The following is a 21,534-nucleotide window of genomic DNA, read 5'->3' on the forward strand; positions in this document are numbered from 1 at the left end:
TGACCTGTCTCAGAATTTAAATCAAGTCGGCATTGATTATAATATCCTCTGACAAGATCGTAATCTTTTTACGTCTTCAACCAGCAACAGGACCCTTTAGTCAAATCAGAGCAGGAAAGCCAACAAATCTCTCTTTATATACATAGATTATAGTTGATTATGTGAACAATCAGTAATCCGTGATACATTCTTTGTGCATATAATTGGAAAGTCAGAGGATATTGAAAATTCACATGCTCACACTATATCCTCCCCTCTGCTATTCAAGGGCTACGAAACAAGAAGTCTTAACTGAAGCTGCATGTTATCTTTAGCAACTGTTTTCATTGTTAAATATTCAGGTTATAGCCTACAGAGATGGCAGATTTGGGAATATCAAGAAGGGCCACTGCCTTTCTAACCAGTCAGCTTGACCATCACTGTCACATCCGAAGCTAATGAAAGGGTGACTCACCTTTAAACAGCGTAATTTCAGCTTCAGGCTTTGCATCAGGGGCAACACAGGTTACTGAGTACTTCTTCCCTGCCACCCAAGGTGTTGTGTCCAGGCTGAAGTATGGTTTGGATGGAGGAACTGTATTAGTGAAACAAAAGCTAAGTTCTAACAAGATGGAATTGAGATTATATGGTTGTCTGATAATCTGGAACATTTGAGAGTGTCATATTATCATTTAACTTTTGAGGAATTTGCTACTGTGAAGTTTTATGTTGGGTTGTATTTGAATACAAATTGAGGAAAAGAGAAGAATACAGAGATGAAACACTGATGAAACTGATCCAGCGTTAATCTATCACAGAAAACACCAAACACTTCTCTCCTCAGATCACCCCCAAGCTAAATATGCGCTTTCTCGACTGATCAAAGCAGTCTTTACTTCACTGCTGTTCTACTCAACAATCCTTTTATCTGACCATGAATAGGGATTCCAGAGACAAAAAAAAAGCCCCAAAACAAACAACATCAACATAGCTTTCACCCCAAGGGACAAAAATTGTTTGGCAGCGTATTGAGAAATCTGTCATCAACTAATTATCAAAGACACTCTGCAGATCTGTTAGCTCCAACCAAGACAGTGCGTTAGATTGTGCACAAAGTACAGACAACTGAAGATCTATTGTGCCTGTTTTTAGTGAGTGGGTGAGCCTGTAGAATTAGGGGGTATGGTACAGTGAAGGTTGTGTTTCTTTTTTTTCCTTTTTTTCCATCACAGATCAAGTGCAGAGGCTGCCTCAGCTGAGAGAGTACAGGGAGTTGGTAAGTACAGGAAGGATACCAGTGTGTCAGAGAGACATGAAAGACTGGCAGAGGACGAAATATGGAGATATGTCAAGAATGAAAATGGAGTTCAGACAGAGTGCTGAGGAAAACAGGGACAGGAAGGTAGCTGCAGCTCATTTAAAAAAAGATAAATCTAACGTATGGCTAAACAGCTGGGCCACAATTAAACAAACCAGCCACCCACTCAACAGCTCCTCTCCACCTTCTCTCCAGTTTTCTCTCTCCAAATTTTGACCACTAGGAGGAGCTGTTGCAGTGTGCACAGTCGCACACTGGCTCCAATCTGCTATTGAGACAGATGAGATGTGGCTGCAGCTTCAAACTGATTTAAAAGAAGCAATTGAATCTGTGTGGACTTTGATGGGTTACCCAGAGCACTGCAGAGGCGCACGCTGCAATAATGAGATGCATTTGTTTGTTTCTCCCCCCCTCTTCTCTGATAAGATGACTGGGCCATGCATCTATTGACAGCCCCTGCACTCTCAATCTATCCAGGCCCACACAATTCACCTAGGCGCATCACTTGTTGTGCTCAAGGAGTGGCTGGCAGCCTAACAAATCCTAAAATAAGAATAATGATATGTTCGCAAATGAGGCAGGCAGGTATCTAATTTTTTTCCTCGCTTGCTCACGCCGGCCCTGTTCTCGTGTCTCTCTTTCACTCATCATCCCTCTCTAGCAGCCTGAGCCCGCCCCCCTCCCCTGAACACTATCATTCTTGACCACTGCAGCTAAACTGCAGGAGTGCAGAGGAAGGTGTGTTCCAGCTTGGACTGGGACTTTCAGCCCAATATCCACCAAATCCACTCTGGCAAACAACGTGACCCAGTCATCCCAGTCAGGATAAACTTAGACACATACGTATTTGTACAAATGTGAAAACACAAATAAAACAAACTACAAAGAAAAGGGAAAAAATATATAAAAAGCTCTTCGATTTAACAGACATGCTTTCAGAGCAAAGAACAGAAAGCAAACATACTCCATTCCTAATGAACTCCTTCTGTCCCTTCTTTGTTTACTTGCCTGTCAGCTTTTTCTGTTTTTCATCTTAACTCCCTGCTTCTCCTTTCCAATTCCATCTCTCTCATTAAGGTACATATATGAACGCAAAAATAGACAGGCAAAGACTTGATCCTGCAGTTCAGACGACAAACAGTGAGGTGCAGAATTCGATTCATTAGACAAATACAGACGGATGGATGGATAAGGCAGATAAGAAGCAGATTAGCAGTTGCACATCAATATGCATAAGCAGCTCTTTCCACCTATCTCTCTCTCTCATTCCGATTACTCTCTTTTCTCCTTTGCACACAAACACCCAAAGATAAACTCTATTCGACAGTGCTTGCAGATTTGCACGCTAAACCACACTGACACAGGCGAGCAAGATGTGCAGACGTTCATCACACTTCGCTCTGAAAACAGGCAGCAGTATGTGCACGGTCTAACATGTGATACTCGCCTGGTTCTCTGAATAATATTGGCCGAGGAGATAAACAGTCTCTAAAAAGCTTATCATGCTGAAAAGGATAGAAAATAATAGAGATCTGGTTTCTCGACAGCAGATAGACATAACTCCAAATATGCATGCTTAAGAGTTTGTTGTTACTGGTGCATGAAAAAACAAACTCGTTCTTGCAAATGGGCACACAGTGGAGGTCTCAGGTGTGGGATCTGTGGCAGTGAAAGTCACTGGAACTGTGCACTTTTTTCAGGTGTGTGTGTGTGTGGTGTGGGGGGGGTGTAGATCAAGTGTTAGTACAGATAACGAAACCCTCCAATCGTTACCTTCATCCTTCATCACTCCTCTCCAACTAAACACATCATTTATCAACATCCACCGTCCATTTGGCCATTTATTGAAAAAAAATTTCACACACACACACACTACACACAAACTTATGAAGGTTGCATCGTCCAGTGTCTGATCTACTGCAAAAGGTTTACAAACTTAGCGTGGTTGAGCGAGATTTTCTTGTTTCACGTCATTCTTGCTGTACTTTGCCACATATTTGTTGGTGAAATACCTTAAATTTGGTATCTTCTATCAGGGCTTCTAATCAGTTTGATGTGATTAGATTTGGTTCAATTCGATGCATTCTGATAAAGTTGTCATTATGAGTGCAGATATATACTGTATCAGCCTGACACCAGTGTCAGCCAATATTCAGCTTGTTGACTGCAACCGTCCTGTGGCTGACGGCAGTGGCTGATATTTACAAAGAGTGTTCTGTTTGGGTTATAATGACATTGACCTAAACGTAACAAAATATATTTACATTTCATTTTGTTGAGCGAAATTAAAGATTAATTGCCGTCAACAAGCAATTTACAGGGCGACATCGAGTTTAGGCTTATTTATCTGTGTACCCCCTATTATGAACTATGTCGGAATGCATTGACTCAAATCAAGTCGTTTTGGATCATTCTGTCTAAATATGTAGTATTCTTTTATCATAATCTTACCATATGTATTGAAATATATAAAATCAGATAAACAAATAAGAGTGAAGTACACACACTCGTGGAGTGAACAGACTAAATGATGATGTACCTTAACCATCCATTCAAAAGAGAAAGCTTTAAACTTTAAGTGTGTCATCTTCTGTTAAGCGGAGAGTCCCCTTATCAGTCTGGCACTGTAATAGTCATATTGTCACACATACGTATAACACATAGCCCTCTGATTAGGTTATATACTGGGCAACAGTCAGAACTTTTTATGAACAAGAATGAATAAGGTTGCCATATTCTCCATTGCTTGTGCCCCCATTTATAAGTTGTTCCATTATTCATTACAGGGAATCAGAAAATGAAGGCTCATTATATACTCTTCAAGTGCTAAACTCATTAGCTGCTCCCAAAACCTTGCCATAGCCCCAGTTCCTAATATGTCCTCTAACCTCAAACCAGGACTGATAATAAGGATGTGCACATGGACAATCACACGCACACACACTCAAAAACACATGCATATCACTGCAAGAGCTGACTGAATGAGTAACTCAGTCTAAAACCAGAACACGTCAAGAACATTTTTAACGTTTGCAGGAGGCATCTGTGCAGGCATGCTGTGTTATGAAGGGGAGAGTTGTTCATTAATAGGATTTAATGCTAAGGCTAATGGCATAAACCGAGACACAGAATGTGTCAGGTAGGTGACGTTCACAGTGCGGGGTAAGTTTTAGCAGTGGAGGGGGTTTCAGCAGAGGGGGTAGAGGTTGTTATTGTCATGGATTACTCACTGCCACTTGATCTGTCTATAGCTGTAATCCCCTATCTAAGCTCTGCAGGAAGGCAAAAACACACAAGAGTTATGTTACAGCAATGGAAATGTCTTCAAAACATCTCTTTGTAAGCTTTTAGACAATTTTTCCTCTATCCCTACAATTTACCGCCTGCGGTGATCCGTCTTGAATTAGCAAGTCATGTCATGATACCAGTTTTACAACATGCCATCTCAGTTTTGCTCCTCAATTTTTTTCCCTCTCTCTTACAGTAGCTCCTCATAAAGAGTTTATAGTGTTTTGATTTGATGCAGAGCTTGATGGGAAATGGCCATGGTTGACTGGCCAGGGGTGTGGGGCCTCGGGAGCCGTAGTCGCGTGATGGAGCAGCCAATGGAAAACTCATCAGAGACGGAGCTCTTCAAAAAGGATGCATAATTTCCAGTCCCAGTTCAGCACTAACAGAAGATTGAATTCATCAGCTCATTATCAAGCCCCAGATTATGCCATTCGAATCACTGGGATTGTTGGAGTGGAACAAATGACCCTTTAGGACCAAAGAGTTTTAAGTCCATTGCTTGAGCCATTACCCTTTGCAACAGTTATGGCTACTCAGCTAAAAAACACCTGCTGTCATGTGTGGACAGGATTCATGTCACAGTGTGTCAGGAACATCCCCGATTCAACACAAACATAATTTCCGCTCATTTTGACCTTTTCGACAAAGCCAGAGGCATTTGTGTTGACTTTGTGTACGTGGGCACACATGCAATAGGCCTCTCGGAGGTAATAAATGTGGGAGTCTAACCTGCTGTGGCTGCAGGTGTAGGCCTGCTAAACACGAAACTGCTGCACTGTGGAATAGAGCGCAATCATATGAAAGAGATGTCTGCAGTCCATGCCTCTCCCTATCCCGCACCACCCGCCAGCCCTCCGGCCAGCCCATTGATGTCAAAAAAACCTGCTCTCTTCCCAGAGGAGAGTGAGGCTGCTAGAATTGCCGTGGTGAACCCCTCTCCAGCACTAGCCCCCCCACCATGTTCACCAAAGAGAGAGCCTGAGCGTGAGGGAGAGAGGGAGAAATTGTTTGACGGAGAGAATGGGGAGGGTGGTGTAAGTAAATGAACTGTGCCTGGAGAAGAAAGGTCCTTTTAGAGTCCTCTCCTTACCACATATGGGCTCGCTCCCACAAGCAAGGAGTATGGGAGAGAGTAATACATGCTTGTTATAGAATGACAACAGGTGGTCCAGTGTAGGATACAATTACATATATTTCAGTCCATGTCTGAGTGGAACTTTTCAATCACCTCAGTAATAATTTATTCTGTGCAATGAAGAGACATGAATCGCCCTTAGGCTTGCCAGAGAATCCAGGCTGCACTGCTACTTTACATCGTGCAGCTGGTGGTTAAAGCAATGGAGCTACAGCAACATACCATCTGAAAATATAGAAAAACTGTCACATTTGTCATGGCTCATATGCTTGAGGGAAACTGTTGAGTTCCTACTGTACAAGGACACACTTAATCTAGTCTCTGCTTCAAATGCAACAGCCTTATCTTTATCGATAGAAATGAATATTAAACACCTCTTTATATGCTGATTACAGGCCAAGAGGTCGTGTATGTTACTAGAGTACAGAGGATGTTCACTGTGCCTTATTAAACATGTCATCGTGGAACTTTGAAAAACAAGAAGAGTCCCCATCCCCTTCGATAACAAATTATGTTTAATTTTTCTCTTACTTTGCACTGTGACAAAGGCTGTGTTGGAGACGATTGCGTCACTGTTCTCCGACGGGCCAGCTTGACATTCGTACATGGACTCATCCTCCAGTTGGAAGTTCTCAATCCTAAGATTATATTGGCCTGGAACACAGACAGAGAGACGGTAACATGCGTTTGCTGTGATAAGAAAATATGCAACAACGACTGCCTACATGCAGAAGAAAATGGTTTGATTTTGTTTGAACGTTCATTCTCCTTTAAACAAAGACATTCATTTCTGTGTGGCTACGTGGCACATGTTTCTCTCATTATACAGAACACGTCCCATCTGATGAAATATGACCGAAATAGAATTCTGTTTTGAAACCCACTATAATGTTAGTCTCAGATACAACAACACCTCAAATATGGAGGTATTTTGCTTCAATACTGTGTGCTGTGCAATAAAAAAATATCTATATTTCTTATGTTGACTACTGATATTTGGGTGTTTAATTGAGCTATGAATAGACAATCTTCTGTGCATCAAAATCTTACTCAGAGGGAATTTCTTGCTGCAGTCAGTACAATTGACATGCAAGTTATTTTGTATACTGGTATATTAAATTCCATCCTGAATTCAAAACACCGACTGAATAAACTGTCTATTAATTGATGCCAGACACAGCACCTCACTCTCCATCTCTCCTCTGATAGCGTGGCATGCCAACGGGCCTTGATTTGTTTGATGCGCTGCCATAACCTGTGGGGATTAGATGATGCTCGCTGTTGGTTTTTCCAGCTTCTGATGGCTCACAGCCTACTAACATGTGGAAAATAGTATCTTGGTCTGACAACCACTCAGGCCTAAAAATGCATGTGTCGAGTAAGCTGGCAAGATAATTAACACCAACCAGAAGCAATTTTCACATCTAAGTTATCTTTGAGTACACAGACAGAGAGAGAGAGAGGGAGAGAGAGAGAGTGAAGTTATTAATCATATTCCTTTTTTCTGGAATTATTCAAAAATAGTGCAATCAAGTAGCAGGGTGCGTTTATTTATGGTAGGAGAGATGGCAGATGGCTGAAACGTGATTTGCTTATTTGTCCATAACTTTGTGTCTATTTAATATACATTAGAACTTTCCAGACTTTAATATGGGCATATCTACACTGCCATTACGCCTGCGGTGAAATATACCCCCATGCAAATCTGCATTTGTGCAGCTTGAAAGTTTGTGAGCCATGCACAACTTTCGATATTTCTGCATAAACATGCCCTAAACAAAACCAGATTAGCATGTCCTAAAAGTATAAACACATTATTTAAAATGTATGAAATATTATTCATCATTTAGATATTAGGGAAAACAATCCAATATAACATATCTGCAAGTGGGAAAAGTCTGCACACCTATGCTTTCAGTATCTGGTGTGAACCTATTGTGCAGCACTAACCGCAACTAAATGTTTATAGCAACTGTTGATTAGTTTAACTCTTTGGCACATCCATCCATACAAAATAGCTTTAGCTGTAGGGTGTCCAGGATTTTCCTCACTTGACTCAGATCACTTCAACGTTTTCTGCAACACTTCTATGGATTAATGTCAGGATTTTGACTTTTGAAAAGAATAACTTTCTCCTTTAGCATTTGTTTGGTACAACTCCAACCCCAAAGACATTGGGAAGCTGTGCAAGATGAAAATAAAATGGAAAGCAATTAATTTCCCCTAAACCAATATTTCAATCACAAAGAAATACTAAAACATTTCAAATGTTGAAAGTGAGACATTTTACTGTTTCGTCAAAAACTTTGTTAAAAAGTGTTTACCAATGTGTGTCATCCCCTCTCCTTTCAACAACAGTCTGTAAATGTGTGGGAACCAAAGAGACCAGTTACTGGACCTTAGCGAGAGGAATATTTTCCCATTTTTGTATCTTGTATAGGATTCTAGCTTCTCAATGGTCCCGGGTCTTATTTTCGTTATTTTGTGTTGCATGATGCACCAAAAAGTTGGTGAACAGTCTGAAGTGCAAGCAGGTTCAGTCCACCACCAGGTTCAGTCCACCACACTCCTTTATATGAAGCCATGCTGTTGTTACAGATGCAGTATGCGGTGTAACATTGTCTTGCTGAAATATGAAAGGCCTTCCCTGAAAGAGACACGATCTAGATGTAATAACATCTTGCTCTAAAACCTGTATATTGACTTGCATAGTTCCACAGGCACTAATTCGCCCATACACCATCAAAGATGAAAGATTTTAAACTGAGAGCTGATTACAAGCCAGATGGTCCCTCTCCTCTTTAATCCAGGGGATGCTGTCCACATGGTTTCAAAAAAGTATTTCAAATTTCAATTTCAAACATCTGACCACAAATCAGTTTCTCACTTTGCCTCAGTTAATTGAAAATGAGCTTCGGCTCAGAGTAGAGAGCAGCATTTCTGGACAAGTGTTTTGCACATGGCTTTTTCTTTGCACGATAGGGCTTCAACCTGTATTTGTGGATGGCATTGTGAACTGTGTTCACAGACAACGATTTCTAGAAGTGTTCCTGAGCCCATGTAGTAGTTTTCATGAGAGAATCGTATATTTTTAATGCGGGCCACGTGCATCCACAAGTAATATTGATTTTGGCCATGTCCCATGTGTGCAGAGATGCCTCCATATTCTTTGAATCTTTTGTTGATGTGCTGTAGATGGTGGAACATCCAAAGTCTTCACAATTCTGTGCTGAAGATCATCATTCTGAAATCGTCCTACAATTTGTAGAAGCAATTTTCTGCACATAGCTAAACCTCTGCACAGCTTTACTTCTGAGAAACTCTGCATCTCAAAGGTGCTCTTTTTATACCCAATGATGTTAACATAATTAATTACATCATGCTCCTCCAGCTGTTCCTCCAGCTGTTTCTTTATAGACTTTTACATTTCAAGTCTTTTGTTTCCCCTATCCAAAAGTTTTGAGGCATGATGCTGCCATCAAATTCATGATGCTGCCATCAAATTCATGATGCTGCCATCAAATTCACGATGAGCTAGTTTTCTTGAAACTTGAAATTTTTGTCATGACTAAAAAGATTTGGAGAAGGCATTCTCGTGTTGTAATGAAAACTCAAGGTGTGTCAATTTCCAAATGTTTATAATAATTATTTCATGTTAATCACGGGAAAAATGCAGAACTTGATGTTTGGTGTGTTCGTTGATAAATTAATTTTTGTCGATTGGCTGGCTTTAGGCCAGGTGCTACAATTAAATTCCCACCTGTGGGCCAGTCGCTGAAAATGAATTAAGAAAGACATACTTCATGCTCAAAAAGCCTCGAAGAAGATGTTTTGTCGGTTCCGTCTATGTTAGTCTTTAAATAACAGTTGTTGCATATAACTGCCTCCAATCCTACAGTATATTTAGACTCTTTTCAGTTCACATTTACATTATTTCTTCATCTTGTGGAAACTAAGTGTGTTGCATTTGTCAGAAGTGTATGTTGAAATCAAAGCTGGCCTCTCTTATGTCTGTGAATGCGTGATTTCAGGCTTTTTTAAGCACCAATAAACATCGCTGATGGTGACAATCAGTGAAAGCTGGTGGCCTATCAAGTGCAGTCAAGTGTCATCCTAAATGATTTTGCTCTTTCTGTGCTGTGTAAAGTGATTGCACACATCAGTCTGCAGTCTGCAGTTTCTTTTCCTGGAAAGTGTACCTGCGCTGATGGGTATTTTATTCATGAGTGAGCGTTTGAGTGCTTGGCAGCCCGTGTGTGCTTGTGGTCCTTATTTTTCATATGTACAGGTTCTCGTTTTGGTGTTCAAGATGTAAAAGGTGACAGGGGATTTTTTTTATTATTATTTTGTCGTTCTTTAGCTGCTGTAAAGATAATCAACACTGCTCCACCCTTACAGCTCGATCATCAGAGAAAAAAAAACTTTTTTTGTGTGTGTTATGTATGTTTTTTAAAGTAATCTCTGTCCATTAACGATGTGTGCACATATGTGCCTGGACTATGCATCTCTAAAGATTAATTTGTCATTGGTGGTCTCCCTCACTGAGCAACAGTGAAGTGCGACTGGTCTTGTTGCGTGCTGATCAGGAACAGATGCTCTTCTCCTACTCGGGATTGCCTTCTAATTGGCTATTACTTTTTATAGACTGTGGTGCAGATTCTGCAACACACTTTATTCTCCGCCACATATCACTGATTAGATGACACTTCTGTTGCTTTCATTTCTTGTTTTTTTTTCCCATCTTCACTTGTGAGTGACAGGATAAGGAGAATGTGCTACAATCTGTTGGAAATCATACATCCAAAGCAGCATTTTCTTTCTTTATCAACAGCCATAAGGTTATTGTAATGTCTCTGTTGCCTTTTTATGGTACTTTGAAGCCATGGCAACAAACAAATCTCCTTTACTTTTGAAGAAGTAAAGTAACTGAAATCAAGCTGGACTAACTGTGTGAACTACATGCCACGGGGGGAAAAAAAATGATTGACATTCATCTACAGCCAATAAACTATTGCTGTTACCTTCTTTTGTTCGTCATGTTTTACTGTAACTTTTCCAAATATAATGCCATTTTCTGTCCCACACTTTGCTTTACATTTCCATAGCTGAGAGTTTGTATTAGATTTCATAAGCTTTGATCCATATACTAAAACCCTTATTTAACCAGAGAAAATCTATGAAGACTTACTCTGTCGTGTTTTTGTGGTGCAAACACAGTTCTTTATTTCAGATAGGTCCATAGGTCCACATTTTGTCACTGTTGCTGTTTACCTCTGAGTTTTCCAGTCATGCTGTAGCGCGGAAAGCCTGGCAGGCTTCTCTCAGGTCCCAATGCCAAGCCATCTTTCATCCACTGCACAGTCCCTGAGGGCCGCAGCACTTCACACTTCAACTCAGCTGTGGCTCCCATCCGCACAGTAAGGTTCTTGGGCTCATACCTGAAGGCCTGCTGGGCCAGTAAGCCTGGAGGCATAATAAGAAGAAAGAAAGAAGGAATTTGAGTGGAAGAGAAAAGGGATGTGAAGGTGGTTAATGTAAAGAAATGGAAAGGAATGGGCTCTCAGTGTGTGTGAGGAGTATTATAAAGAAAATAAATGAAGTAGAGAGCACGGCATAAACATACACCACAGGGAAGCAGTCCTGTGGTCTTTTGTCTGAGAAGGCACCCTATTGTGTGTGGTCACATTTTTCAACCTGGCATATGTTTTACTGATGTGAAACTGCAGTGATACGGCACTGAAAATGAGTCAATAAAGTAATTACTGCAAATTAAATCTCCCCTTGGCTATGCAGATAGGGTTTGGGGAGGCGTGGAAGAAAAAAAAGCATGGGGTATCAGAGACCCTGTTCACCTATTGTTTTCTTCAATGTCGATGTCCCAGTAGCTATTTCCTCCTGGGAAGAGTAATGATTATCACTTTAATCCCCCTTGTTTGTCATATGTGGTATTGGCCATCCTTCAACCAGGATGTGAGGGGAAATTCTGCGGTTCAGTGCACTTGAATCAGTAGGGCAACCTTAAAGCAGACCACCCATCAGCTCTTAACTCCTGCAGCTAGGATTATGTGGTTATTATACACAGGAGTTTATGAATAAATTCAGTTCAAGAAGCATAGCGTAAATGCTTACTCCAATTAGTGCCTAATATCAAAGCATGACTCTTGTTTAAACAATGCCCCACAGAGAAGCCAGCCTGAGTCCGTTGGGTTGCTTAAATTTTGACCTTCATTGAAGCAGTGACCAAGTTGTTTGTGAAGTGCATGCTCTGTTGGATCTGACAATATGAGTGAGTGGCAGAGCTCTCAGATCAAGGCTGAACCAGTCACCTCACGTCAAATATGAAGGGCAAGATTGGCCATTACAGAGGACGCATACAAACAACCAAATACGGAACTTATTTGCATACATTTTACATAAATGAATACTGAACAATGATCCACAATAGATGTATTTTTCTGATGTATAGTAAAGAGTTACACCATGTCAACACACAGTCGTATGACTTCACTTTCATGTCCTAAAGTGAAAAGTATCATTAAGTTGAATTTGCAATCAGTAGATCCTATCTGTTCCTCAGTTTGTTAAAGTTAAAATTTTTACGCCCTAATCTGTAATGCCTGACCTAATTTAACATAACATTAAATGCTGGAGGCATTTACTCATTTTCAATTCTAATTTCAACCTTAATAATAAATCATGACAATAAATCATGATTTCCACATCTATGGCATAATCCCATTATAATCCTATTATAATCCCACAGCCAACACAGTAAGAACATGCACAGCAAAGTGCACTGCACTTTTAAGTAATCCATCTTTGGAATATTACTGTTTCACCATGGAAAGCCCACATCAAAAATATCCCATCACATACGCTTTCTATGTCTATGTGCAATTGCAATCAGAATCTCACAGCACTGTGGCGGTATTTTTCATTAAGCCCTCATGAATTCTTCTTGACATCTGTCCTTGACCTCATGATGTTTTCAAGGCCTGGTGTTCAAGGGAAAGACATAGTAAGTAATTTTCTTTGACTATTAGATGGCAGTCAGTATTTTTGCAGTCTGTTTGAACTAGTCTGTTTGCCTATTTGTGTTTTCCATGTCACTCATTTCTGAATTACTTGCTTTGTATGATACATAACATATTTTCCCTCCTGGTCTGTCCTTAGTTTAACTTGGCTGTTGTTACTCAATCAGTAAACGGAGAAACTTTAAACCAGCTCTTCTGCTTACTAGTGTTTTCTGTCTCTATTCCTCGTGCCATGCCTTACATTAGGTTCCTACTTTGTGTTTTGCTTTGGCCTGTTTTTGCATCAATTTAGTAAAGTTGTTTATTTTCACTGTGAAACTTGCCAGTGTCCCCTGTGTTTGTGTCCTCCCTGTCTTTGACATCACTTGCATGACAACTTGTGCTCATTTTACCCTTAAGCATGTACACATAAACAGTTTTATCAGAAAACTGAAAGAAGTTGGTACCTCAACAAGAAATGCATTTGCTGTTTCCTGCTTGCGGCCACAAACAACCTCTTTCTTCCGCTTGTCAGATTGCCTAACAATGATGTTTCTGTCTTTACACTATCTTAATCAATTGAGATGAAGGGGAAGCATGTTAAATTATCCCTGATGGCCATTATTCTGCAATTGTTCAGCTTAAGTTTTCACTTTCCTTTATGCCCACATGTTGGCCAAATGTGATTTGGAGAATGTTTTGCTAAGCATTTGGCTCATTATGAATTCAGCTGACACAGGACAACATTACCATTCATTTTGAGTCTAGGCTTTTTGAACAGATTGAAGTCCAGCTTTTTTTGTTTGTTTTTCCTTAGTTGTTTCCTCCATAAACTCCTGAGGGGAATAAGGTCCTCTTAAGCTGCTAAATGGAACAATAACTTTGTTATTCATTAGCCTTTCTGTGTGTGGTTCAACAATGGGACAATGGGAAGGTACTGTCAGGAGGCTTCTTTCAGTTTCTGCAAAAACACATAGTTAAAACCTGAGAAAAAAAATCTATACATACTTTATGACAGCTCATTTTCAACTAAGTGATTAATTATTTGTAAGCAAGCATGATGCATCATATTATGGTGCTGAAATTCTAACAGCTAAATAAAAAGCAACCCTCATTATTTAAAATGCTGACTGTATGTGAGTAGGTTGACTCACCTGAGGCTTGCAGTGGTGCAGTGGTTAGTATTGCCACCTCACAGCAAAAAGGTTTCTAATTCAAAACTCCACTGCAGTGTTTACATTTTCTCCTTGTTCCCGCAAGGGATTTCTACACGAGCTCTGGCTTCCTCCCTCAGATCAAAAACACGCATGTTAAGTTAATTGATTATTCTGACTCTAGGTATGAGAGTGAGCATTCATAGTATTTTTTTTCTTTCTATGTTTGCCTTGTGAAGGACTGGTCCTACCAAGGATAGCCCTTGCCTCTCAGCCCAGTGTCGGATGGGCTTCAGAACATCTTCTGAGTCTGCACAAGATTAAACAAATGTGGAGACTGGGTGGATGGATTTTACATAATATCTACAGCTTGTCAGCCTGTTCTCACTCTGATACTGTCTCATTATATAATTTTGTCAGGACCTGCAGTCTAAGGATCATAAATCAACAGAAAAGGAAGTATTTCCAGTGTGCTGGGTTGCTCGGTTAGAAACTTTCCGAAGCCAAAAAGATCCAAATAACCTTGGCCTCTGTCACAGTCTGTCAGGTCACAGTTTGGTTAATCATGTTTTCAGGTTATGTTCAAGTCATGTTTTTCCCCTGTCACGTTCAGTTCACTCAAGTCACCTGGTTAATTGTTCACAGCTGCACCTCATGTCACTGATCACTCCCTTCATAGTATTTAGCTTCCTGGTTTACTTTCATTCATTGCAGAATCCTCACTATCCCTACATGCCTTGCACAAAGATAAGTCTGGTTTTCATGCCTCATAGTATTCATAGTCTTGTTTTGTCATAGTCCTGTTTTTTTTTTTTTCATAATCTTGTTATCATAGTTAATCATAGTCTTGTCTTATTTCTTTCATAGCCTTGGTTTTTGTTAACATTAAGTATTTTTGAATCCGGCTCGGCCGCGCCTTTTGCTCCCTATTTTGGAATAAACCTTTTTGTGAATGAAAGAGCTGCATCTGGGTCCTGCCTTTTCACCGTTCGTGACAGCCTCAAACTCTGTTCTAGAGATTTCAAGCTCTGAAGCCAAAGGACACTTTGTGCTTTTCTCAGGTAAAGGAATCCTGACTATGGTCTTTCATATCCTGGGATTAGGTGGAGTGCTCTTATTTAGCAATAGCTGATTAAGATTGTTTTATGAATAAAGTTGATCCCCACCTCAAGTCCTCACCTGAAATAAGGTGAAATATGATAAACAAACAATTCATATGATTAGTACATACAACTTGTTATATGGCAGAAATGTGATTGAAATCATGTTCCCCACTACAGCTGACTGATATATGGGTTCTGATTGGGTTTACTGAGTCTTGTGAACTGGATGCCGCAGCAGTGATCACCAAGGAAACTTTTGCAGGGATACCATTCTTCATCTCTCAATGTGATCAATGTGAAAGATGAAAATAGGAAATATGTATCCATGCTGTAAAAGTGTCAGTGATAACATGTACATCAGCACGCTGCTCACAATGGACATTCCAACGTTACCCAACAGCAACGCTTTCAGAGAAGTCAACATTAATCATACAGTCAAGCTAATATTCAGGTTTAATTAACTTCACCAAAATATCAAAATCCACTAACTTTGAATTTTGACACAAATAAACCTTATGACCTACAGTTCCTTTCAACATGTTTTATTTTGAAGAATGGTGCCCTCAATCCTTATCACAATTCTATATTTCTAACTGATGATTGGTTTTCTCAGATGCTGAAAGGAGAAATATGAATTGAAAATGAAGAAACGTTGAATTTTACTGAAGTAATTCATACAAGAAATCATGTTATTTTAACAGGTTTACACATGCGGTGCACAAATAACTTTGAACTGGTATTTGACCCAGATATAGATGAAAACTTACTTGCAATGCACATTAGCTATTATATGAAAGTGAAAATTAAATTTTCAAGGCTCCCAGGACCCAGCTGAATGCCATGAACATAGATGGGACTTGAAAAGGCCACAGTTAGTGTGATGAAAGCTCCATGATGACATTTGACTCTCTTACCCGAGATGAGACACAGAAAGGGTAGAGTTGAAGGAGACACAATCCATGCTGACAAGGACTCCATTTCACCGCTGACACCTGACCTTCAACAATCCTGGAGGAACCTCAAAAAACAAACAAAAAGAAAGTACATATTAAACTTACACAAATGAACAGATGAACAAACAGGCAGCCTTGTGCATTCATGAGACACCTGTGTTTCTGCAGCGTTGTACAATTCGGCCCTCGTTTTAAAAAATTTTTTGAAATTAAGTGTTTTATTCTTTTTGAAAAACAAAAACAATTCGTAAACAATTTACACCTATTATATATCGGAAAAAAGTTAAAGATAATACCCTTATTGTTTGTTTTCTTTTTCTTTTTTAAATCAAATGGAGGGTTGGACGGAGCTGTGACAGTGACATTAGATGTGGCATGAGATCGAGACCAAAGATTATGATTAGGTCGCAGATACATTGCTACCATCACCCTAAAGGACAATACTTTTCTAGAACTGAAATGATGCTACATTTCAGTGTCAGACGCTTTTTCCAAGAGATAAGACCTTTTGGGGGGGTCCTTTCCTCAGCCTGCTCCATTGAGATGTCAGGAACCAGATTCTAAGTTTGGGAAAAAACTCCACCCACAAAACGGACCCTCATAGGGAAGTCGTACTTCTGAGATTAAAGTATGTAAAAGCCACCACTAATAAATACTGAGTGACTGATATGGATTATGGAGAAACAAGTGTTGCCATCCAGACATTTTATTTGGAGTGTCTTGTTTATTTTAGTGAGACAATGCCAAACCACTGCATTTCTGCATTTCGTGACGGCATTGCTCTGAAGTCAGAGAGTCTGCGTGCTAAATAGACCTGCCACGTCTTTTGTTAACTTAAAACGATTTTGTGTATTATGAAATGAAAGCTATAACAAGGGTGGCCCTAAACGACTGAACTGCTGAAATCGTGCGTCAAAGAAGAATGCGAAAAAAACATTTTGCTTTCAAAAATGCAATTAGTGTCCTCAGTTTCCAAACACAGAGCGCTGTGAAAAGAAGAGGTGATGCACCACAGGGGTAAACTCGCCCCTGTTGCCAGCATCATTTTTATTTGTAAAAACAATACATTTAACTCATCTATTTCAACAATAGTATTTGACACATTGTCTTTGTGGAATTTCACGCTTAGGATTTCAAATATTCTTTACAGTGACTGCTTTTTAAATCAGGTTTTTGCACTATAGCACTGTACATGAATTTGTGATTAACTGTTGTAGACCCCTGTGACTTCTTACATAACTTCTCCAGACATCTTTTACAAAATACGTTGAGGTAGTAGAGAACAGAGGTGGTAGTATTCTTGACAAACGAGTACATTTCTCCACAAAGATTTTAGGTGCCTGTAATTTGATGTTTGAATGATACTTTTATAAGCAGAAACCCATAACTGCAAAGCAGAAAATGAATTGAAATATAGAAGAAATTCTTCACGATAAAGGTTTTAGTAAACTTAGCTCTACAATTTTTGCAAATGAATACAGAATTTGAGTCTCTCTTACCATGACCATCAACTCTAATCTTGAAATGATAATGACATTTAAAGTAACACTAGAGAATTTGGCTTTTTTTTTGGCTCTTTGATTCCTCCTACCATATAACACCACTGTCATAAAAACAGATCTCAGTGTGAGGTCTGCAGTTGTACAGTGATACAAGTAAACTTCTTATAATGTTGGAGAGGACACAAAGACGCCACTAAAAGCACACAAAAATGTCAATGGACCATGAAGCACAACGCTGTGAGGGGCTGGAAACAAATGTCAAGGTTAGTTTTAGGCTTGGGAATGTGAACACAAAAAGACAATCTACTTCACGACAAGCACATAGTTTTAAGGTTCAAAAACTTCTCTAGTGTTGCTTTGATTCGCAAAAACAACAATACATTGCTAATTGTGGTGGACACTTTTCCCTGAATGATCATCTTTTAGGAGCATGGCTTGGTCTTGTGGATACTGAAGATGGATTTTCTGTGTCTGTGGGATCCAAAATTGTGAGCGCAGACTGTCTCACTTGACCTGGAAGAATGCTCTGTGGATGGTAAGTCACTGCATAATCACTTTTATTTATCTGCTGCAAGGGTGGAACAAATAATAGCGATTTACTTAATTGAAAAGTAAATATTTTCTCATATGAATAGACTAAATGAATTGGGGGAAACTGCTTTTTGACGCATCTCCCCCACCAGTCGATTAGTTGCACTCCAACAGGCTTTGATAAGAATTAACTCACACTCAATTATTTTTTTGCTCTCGAAACATTTGTGTATTTCAGAGTCCCCGGCATACTCTTTTAACACACAAGGCCAATTATTTCCTTCTTCGTTGAATAGAAATTCTTTAGTGAGGTTACAAATGCCAATCTTCTCTTTATCTCTGCCTCATGCGTAAACACAAAGACAATCATTTTATCCTTCCAAATGCCGCCATTTTTTTCTCGTATCCATTGAAAAGTACAGTTCTCTATCTCTTGATAATAAGCAAAGAATTGTCTGCAAAGCGATTAAAAAAAAGCCAAAAATTTCATTTCCTCCTCTGGGGTTTGGAGCTCAAACATCAAGCATTTACTGTGAGGAAGAGAAATGTTAGTCCAACACAGAAAAGGTCGCTGCTGGTCTCATGAGTCACCGTTTTCATTGGGACTCTTAATGAAAACAGACACAGCCTGCCTGACTGCCCCACATTCCCATTACCTAGTTAAACAACCTCCTTAATTGCTTTGAAAATATAGCCAGGCCCAAGAATGCTCATTAAATTATACATGTTTGTTGCCTCTATATGCGAAGTCTCTGCTGGTGCAATATTTATGGAATAAGTGTAACATGTCAATCAAACATTAACATTAGAAAAATACCAGACATAATGGCTATGTAATTCATCTATAAATATAAAAAAGAGACATATTTTAGCCCAGCAGCTTTCATTGCCACAGGTATTTTCGACCTTGTTCTTCACCAGCTTCTTACAAATGCAAATTACAAAGTTTGATTTGAAATTTGTTTTTCTCTCTGTGGAAAAAGGCTGCCACTCTCCCTGCAGCTGAACCATTCAGCGTGACCGCGACAGGTAGATTTTTTAATGGCATCTTTCATAACATCATCAAACAACTCAATACACTCAAGGGTAGGCCAATTTAACTTGAAACCCCATGAAAAATCAGTCAATGCGCAGAAAATGAAGTTTCAGCTTTCATGCAGCCAGCCAATTCAGACATGGTCCAACATCTTAATGCCACCCTAAACTCTTACCAATCTCATCAGCTGCCTGTGGGTCGACTCACTGAGGCTAATGAAGGCTGTGTTGGTAACTGCTGCTGCTTCAACACTGGACTGCTGTCAAAATGGATTTCTTAAAGATTATCAAAAGAATCTTATCCGATTCAAATCATTGACTGTGCATTTGTTCCATCGGTAGGATCTGTCCTCAGCAGAGACAGAAAAGGTGAGACGTGCTTAATCGTATCAGCTCAGTCAATGTACAAGTCCAGGACAATTTCAAGGCATAGGAAGATACCAACTTTAGGTGTTCATGTGCATAGTTTACAGTCCCTTCAGCTCAAAATGTCGATGTTCACTGGATTACAATGAGTTCACCAGGAAAAAGTTCAGAAAGAAAACCTTGTTTCAACCTCCTGCAATTCAAGCACACCTGCCTTCCTCGAGTGCACTGCAAGAAGGCACGAGGCAGACGCTCACAGTCAGGGTGTTCTTCCATCTTCAAAGAAAAAAGAAAGAAAGAAAAAAAAAAGCCCAAAATCTTTGAGTAGTTGCATGAGAGAAAGAAAGCAATGGCTTACCTGTTGAGTGACACCAAGGCTCAGGAGCGCCTTTTTGTCTCCTGATCTACAGATGGCTCTCTGAACACAAGTGAGCAACAGAGATGTTAAAGAATGCCAATGGGACTCCCCTTCTCTCATTCCTTAGTCTAAGACAGAGGCATGTAGATAAAGAGAGGGAGAGAAGCAATAGAACAGACGGAAGTATGAAGGTGTGTGTATATGAGAAGCGTGGGCGGCACTCCTTACTAGAGGACCAACAGAGCAGTAAAATTAATGCCAAAAGCAACATTATTGTCATGGATGCTAAAAAGATGAAATAAAAGGTATGCATAAAGCCACACAGTTATAACTGACTACTTAAAAAGAAGAAGACTTCTTTTATCTGTAGAGCTATACAAATACCTACAAAATCTTGGCGAAGCTGCAGTGAGCCAGGGAGCAGAGGAACACAGCTGCAGTTTCCTACTATTCTGTCTTCTTCTGCAGTATTCATGGATCACATTATTTAGCATTACTCTCTGCCGGGTTGAAGAAAGCAGAACAGCCCTCAAAGATCCAAATGCAACATGGATGTCTTCACAGCTACCAGTTTGTAACATTTATTCTCATACATAATGAATGGTATTGAGACTACCCACACCACTGTATTTTCTATACTGAATACTTCTAGGCTGATCTGCTCTACTGCAGAGCTGGAGAAAGAGATGGGCCAGAGAGTTTTTTTTTTTCTGAATATTGCCCCTCCATCCCTTTTGTCAATTATACACTTCCAACTGAATGGTGACTGGAGACCGTTTGCTCAACGAAACATAGTGAAAGCTCTTCTGGCACAACAACTTAAAGGTCATTTTTATTTTTCTGGTCCATTTATCTATCAGTTGATCTTCTGATAGTCTGTACTTGTTACGTGGCTCTTTGCTGACATGGTGAACCACTTATTTTCTCAACGTAAACACTGAAACAGTTGCTCAGCTGCATCTGTTGTTCCGCCATGCAGTAATAAAAGACCAACTGCTGTCAGTTACACTAGTGGTGACAAACGCCCTTATTTGTTGCTGCACACAATAAGGAAACAAAGTTGCACAAATTCATGGACTGTATCAGGCATACTGTACATTACTACTATCCAGTATCTACTCTGTGCGTACATGATTTATATTTTGGTGCATGTGCACAGGCAGCGCAACTGGGTGTGTGTGGCCCAGCTGTTAGCAGCTCAAAGCGAGCCCCACAGACAGTCATTAAAGCCCAGCAGCCCTGGGCTGGAAGGTTAATTCCCCTGCCTAAGGGGGGTTTGTAGGTGGGATTCAGGAGGAAAGGATGGAAGAAGCTGGAGGATGAGAAGGAGAGGTGGAGGGGGCCGCAATGGGAGGCGAGGGGGCTCTGAAGCTGAGCACTCAGTTCAGGCAAACAGCCCTGTCAGCAAGTGTGGAGCAGCTCCACTGGCAGACAAAGTAAGGGAGGAGGGAGAAAGGAGAGATCTGACGGCATTGTGGTGAGGGGAGGGTGGGAGATGGACAGAGAACCTGAAGATGAATGGCAAGAGGGGAAACACAGAGAAGAGGAGGGAATTACAGTAGAGGGGGGCTGAAACAAATTCATGTCAGGAGGTTGGACTTGCAAGGAGGGAGATGAAGGGAACACAGATGAGCAAGGTAATGGAGCGAGAGAAACGGGTGGAGGACGAAGGCAGAAAGATAGTGTAAAATGGGTTGCTGAGTGATGAATAGAAGAAGAGGGAAGAGAGGGGAAAGAGGGAGATGGGCGGAAGGAGGGCTGACATGAAGAGTTGTTTTGAAAACCAAAAGGAAGTC

General features: G+C 40.2%; 1 protein-coding gene across 1 annotated transcript in view; it reads right to left on the bottom strand.

Annotated features, from left to right (window-relative positions):
• The window catches only part of nphs1 (NPHS1 adhesion molecule, nephrin), a 39,219-nt gene extending 18,574 nt beyond the window's left edge, over nucleotides 1-20,645 (bottom strand). The window contains exons 1-7 of the mRNA XM_072395055.1: nucleotides 20,628-20,645; nucleotides 19,739-19,798; nucleotides 19,591-19,656; nucleotides 19,223-19,274; nucleotides 10,995-11,186; nucleotides 6,255-6,377; nucleotides 455-574 (exon numbers count right to left, since the gene is read on the bottom strand). Of these exons, the coding sequence (XP_072251156.1) occupies nucleotides 455-574; nucleotides 6,255-6,377; nucleotides 10,995-11,186; nucleotides 19,223-19,274; nucleotides 19,591-19,656; nucleotides 19,739-19,798; nucleotides 20,628-20,645 (631 nt within the window). The remainder of the gene's footprint in view (nucleotides 1-454; nucleotides 575-6,254; nucleotides 6,378-10,994; nucleotides 11,187-19,222; nucleotides 19,275-19,590; nucleotides 19,657-19,738; nucleotides 19,799-20,627) is intronic.
• Nucleotides 20,646-21,534: the final 889 nt, after the last annotated feature.

The sequence above is a fragment of the Leuresthes tenuis genome, unplaced genomic scaffold, assembly GCF_036924035.1.
Source record: "Leuresthes tenuis unplaced genomic scaffold, fLeuTen1.0.hap1 SCAF_10, whole genome shotgun sequence".
NCBI lineage: Eukaryota > Metazoa > Chordata > Actinopteri > Atheriniformes > Atherinopsidae > Leuresthes > Leuresthes tenuis.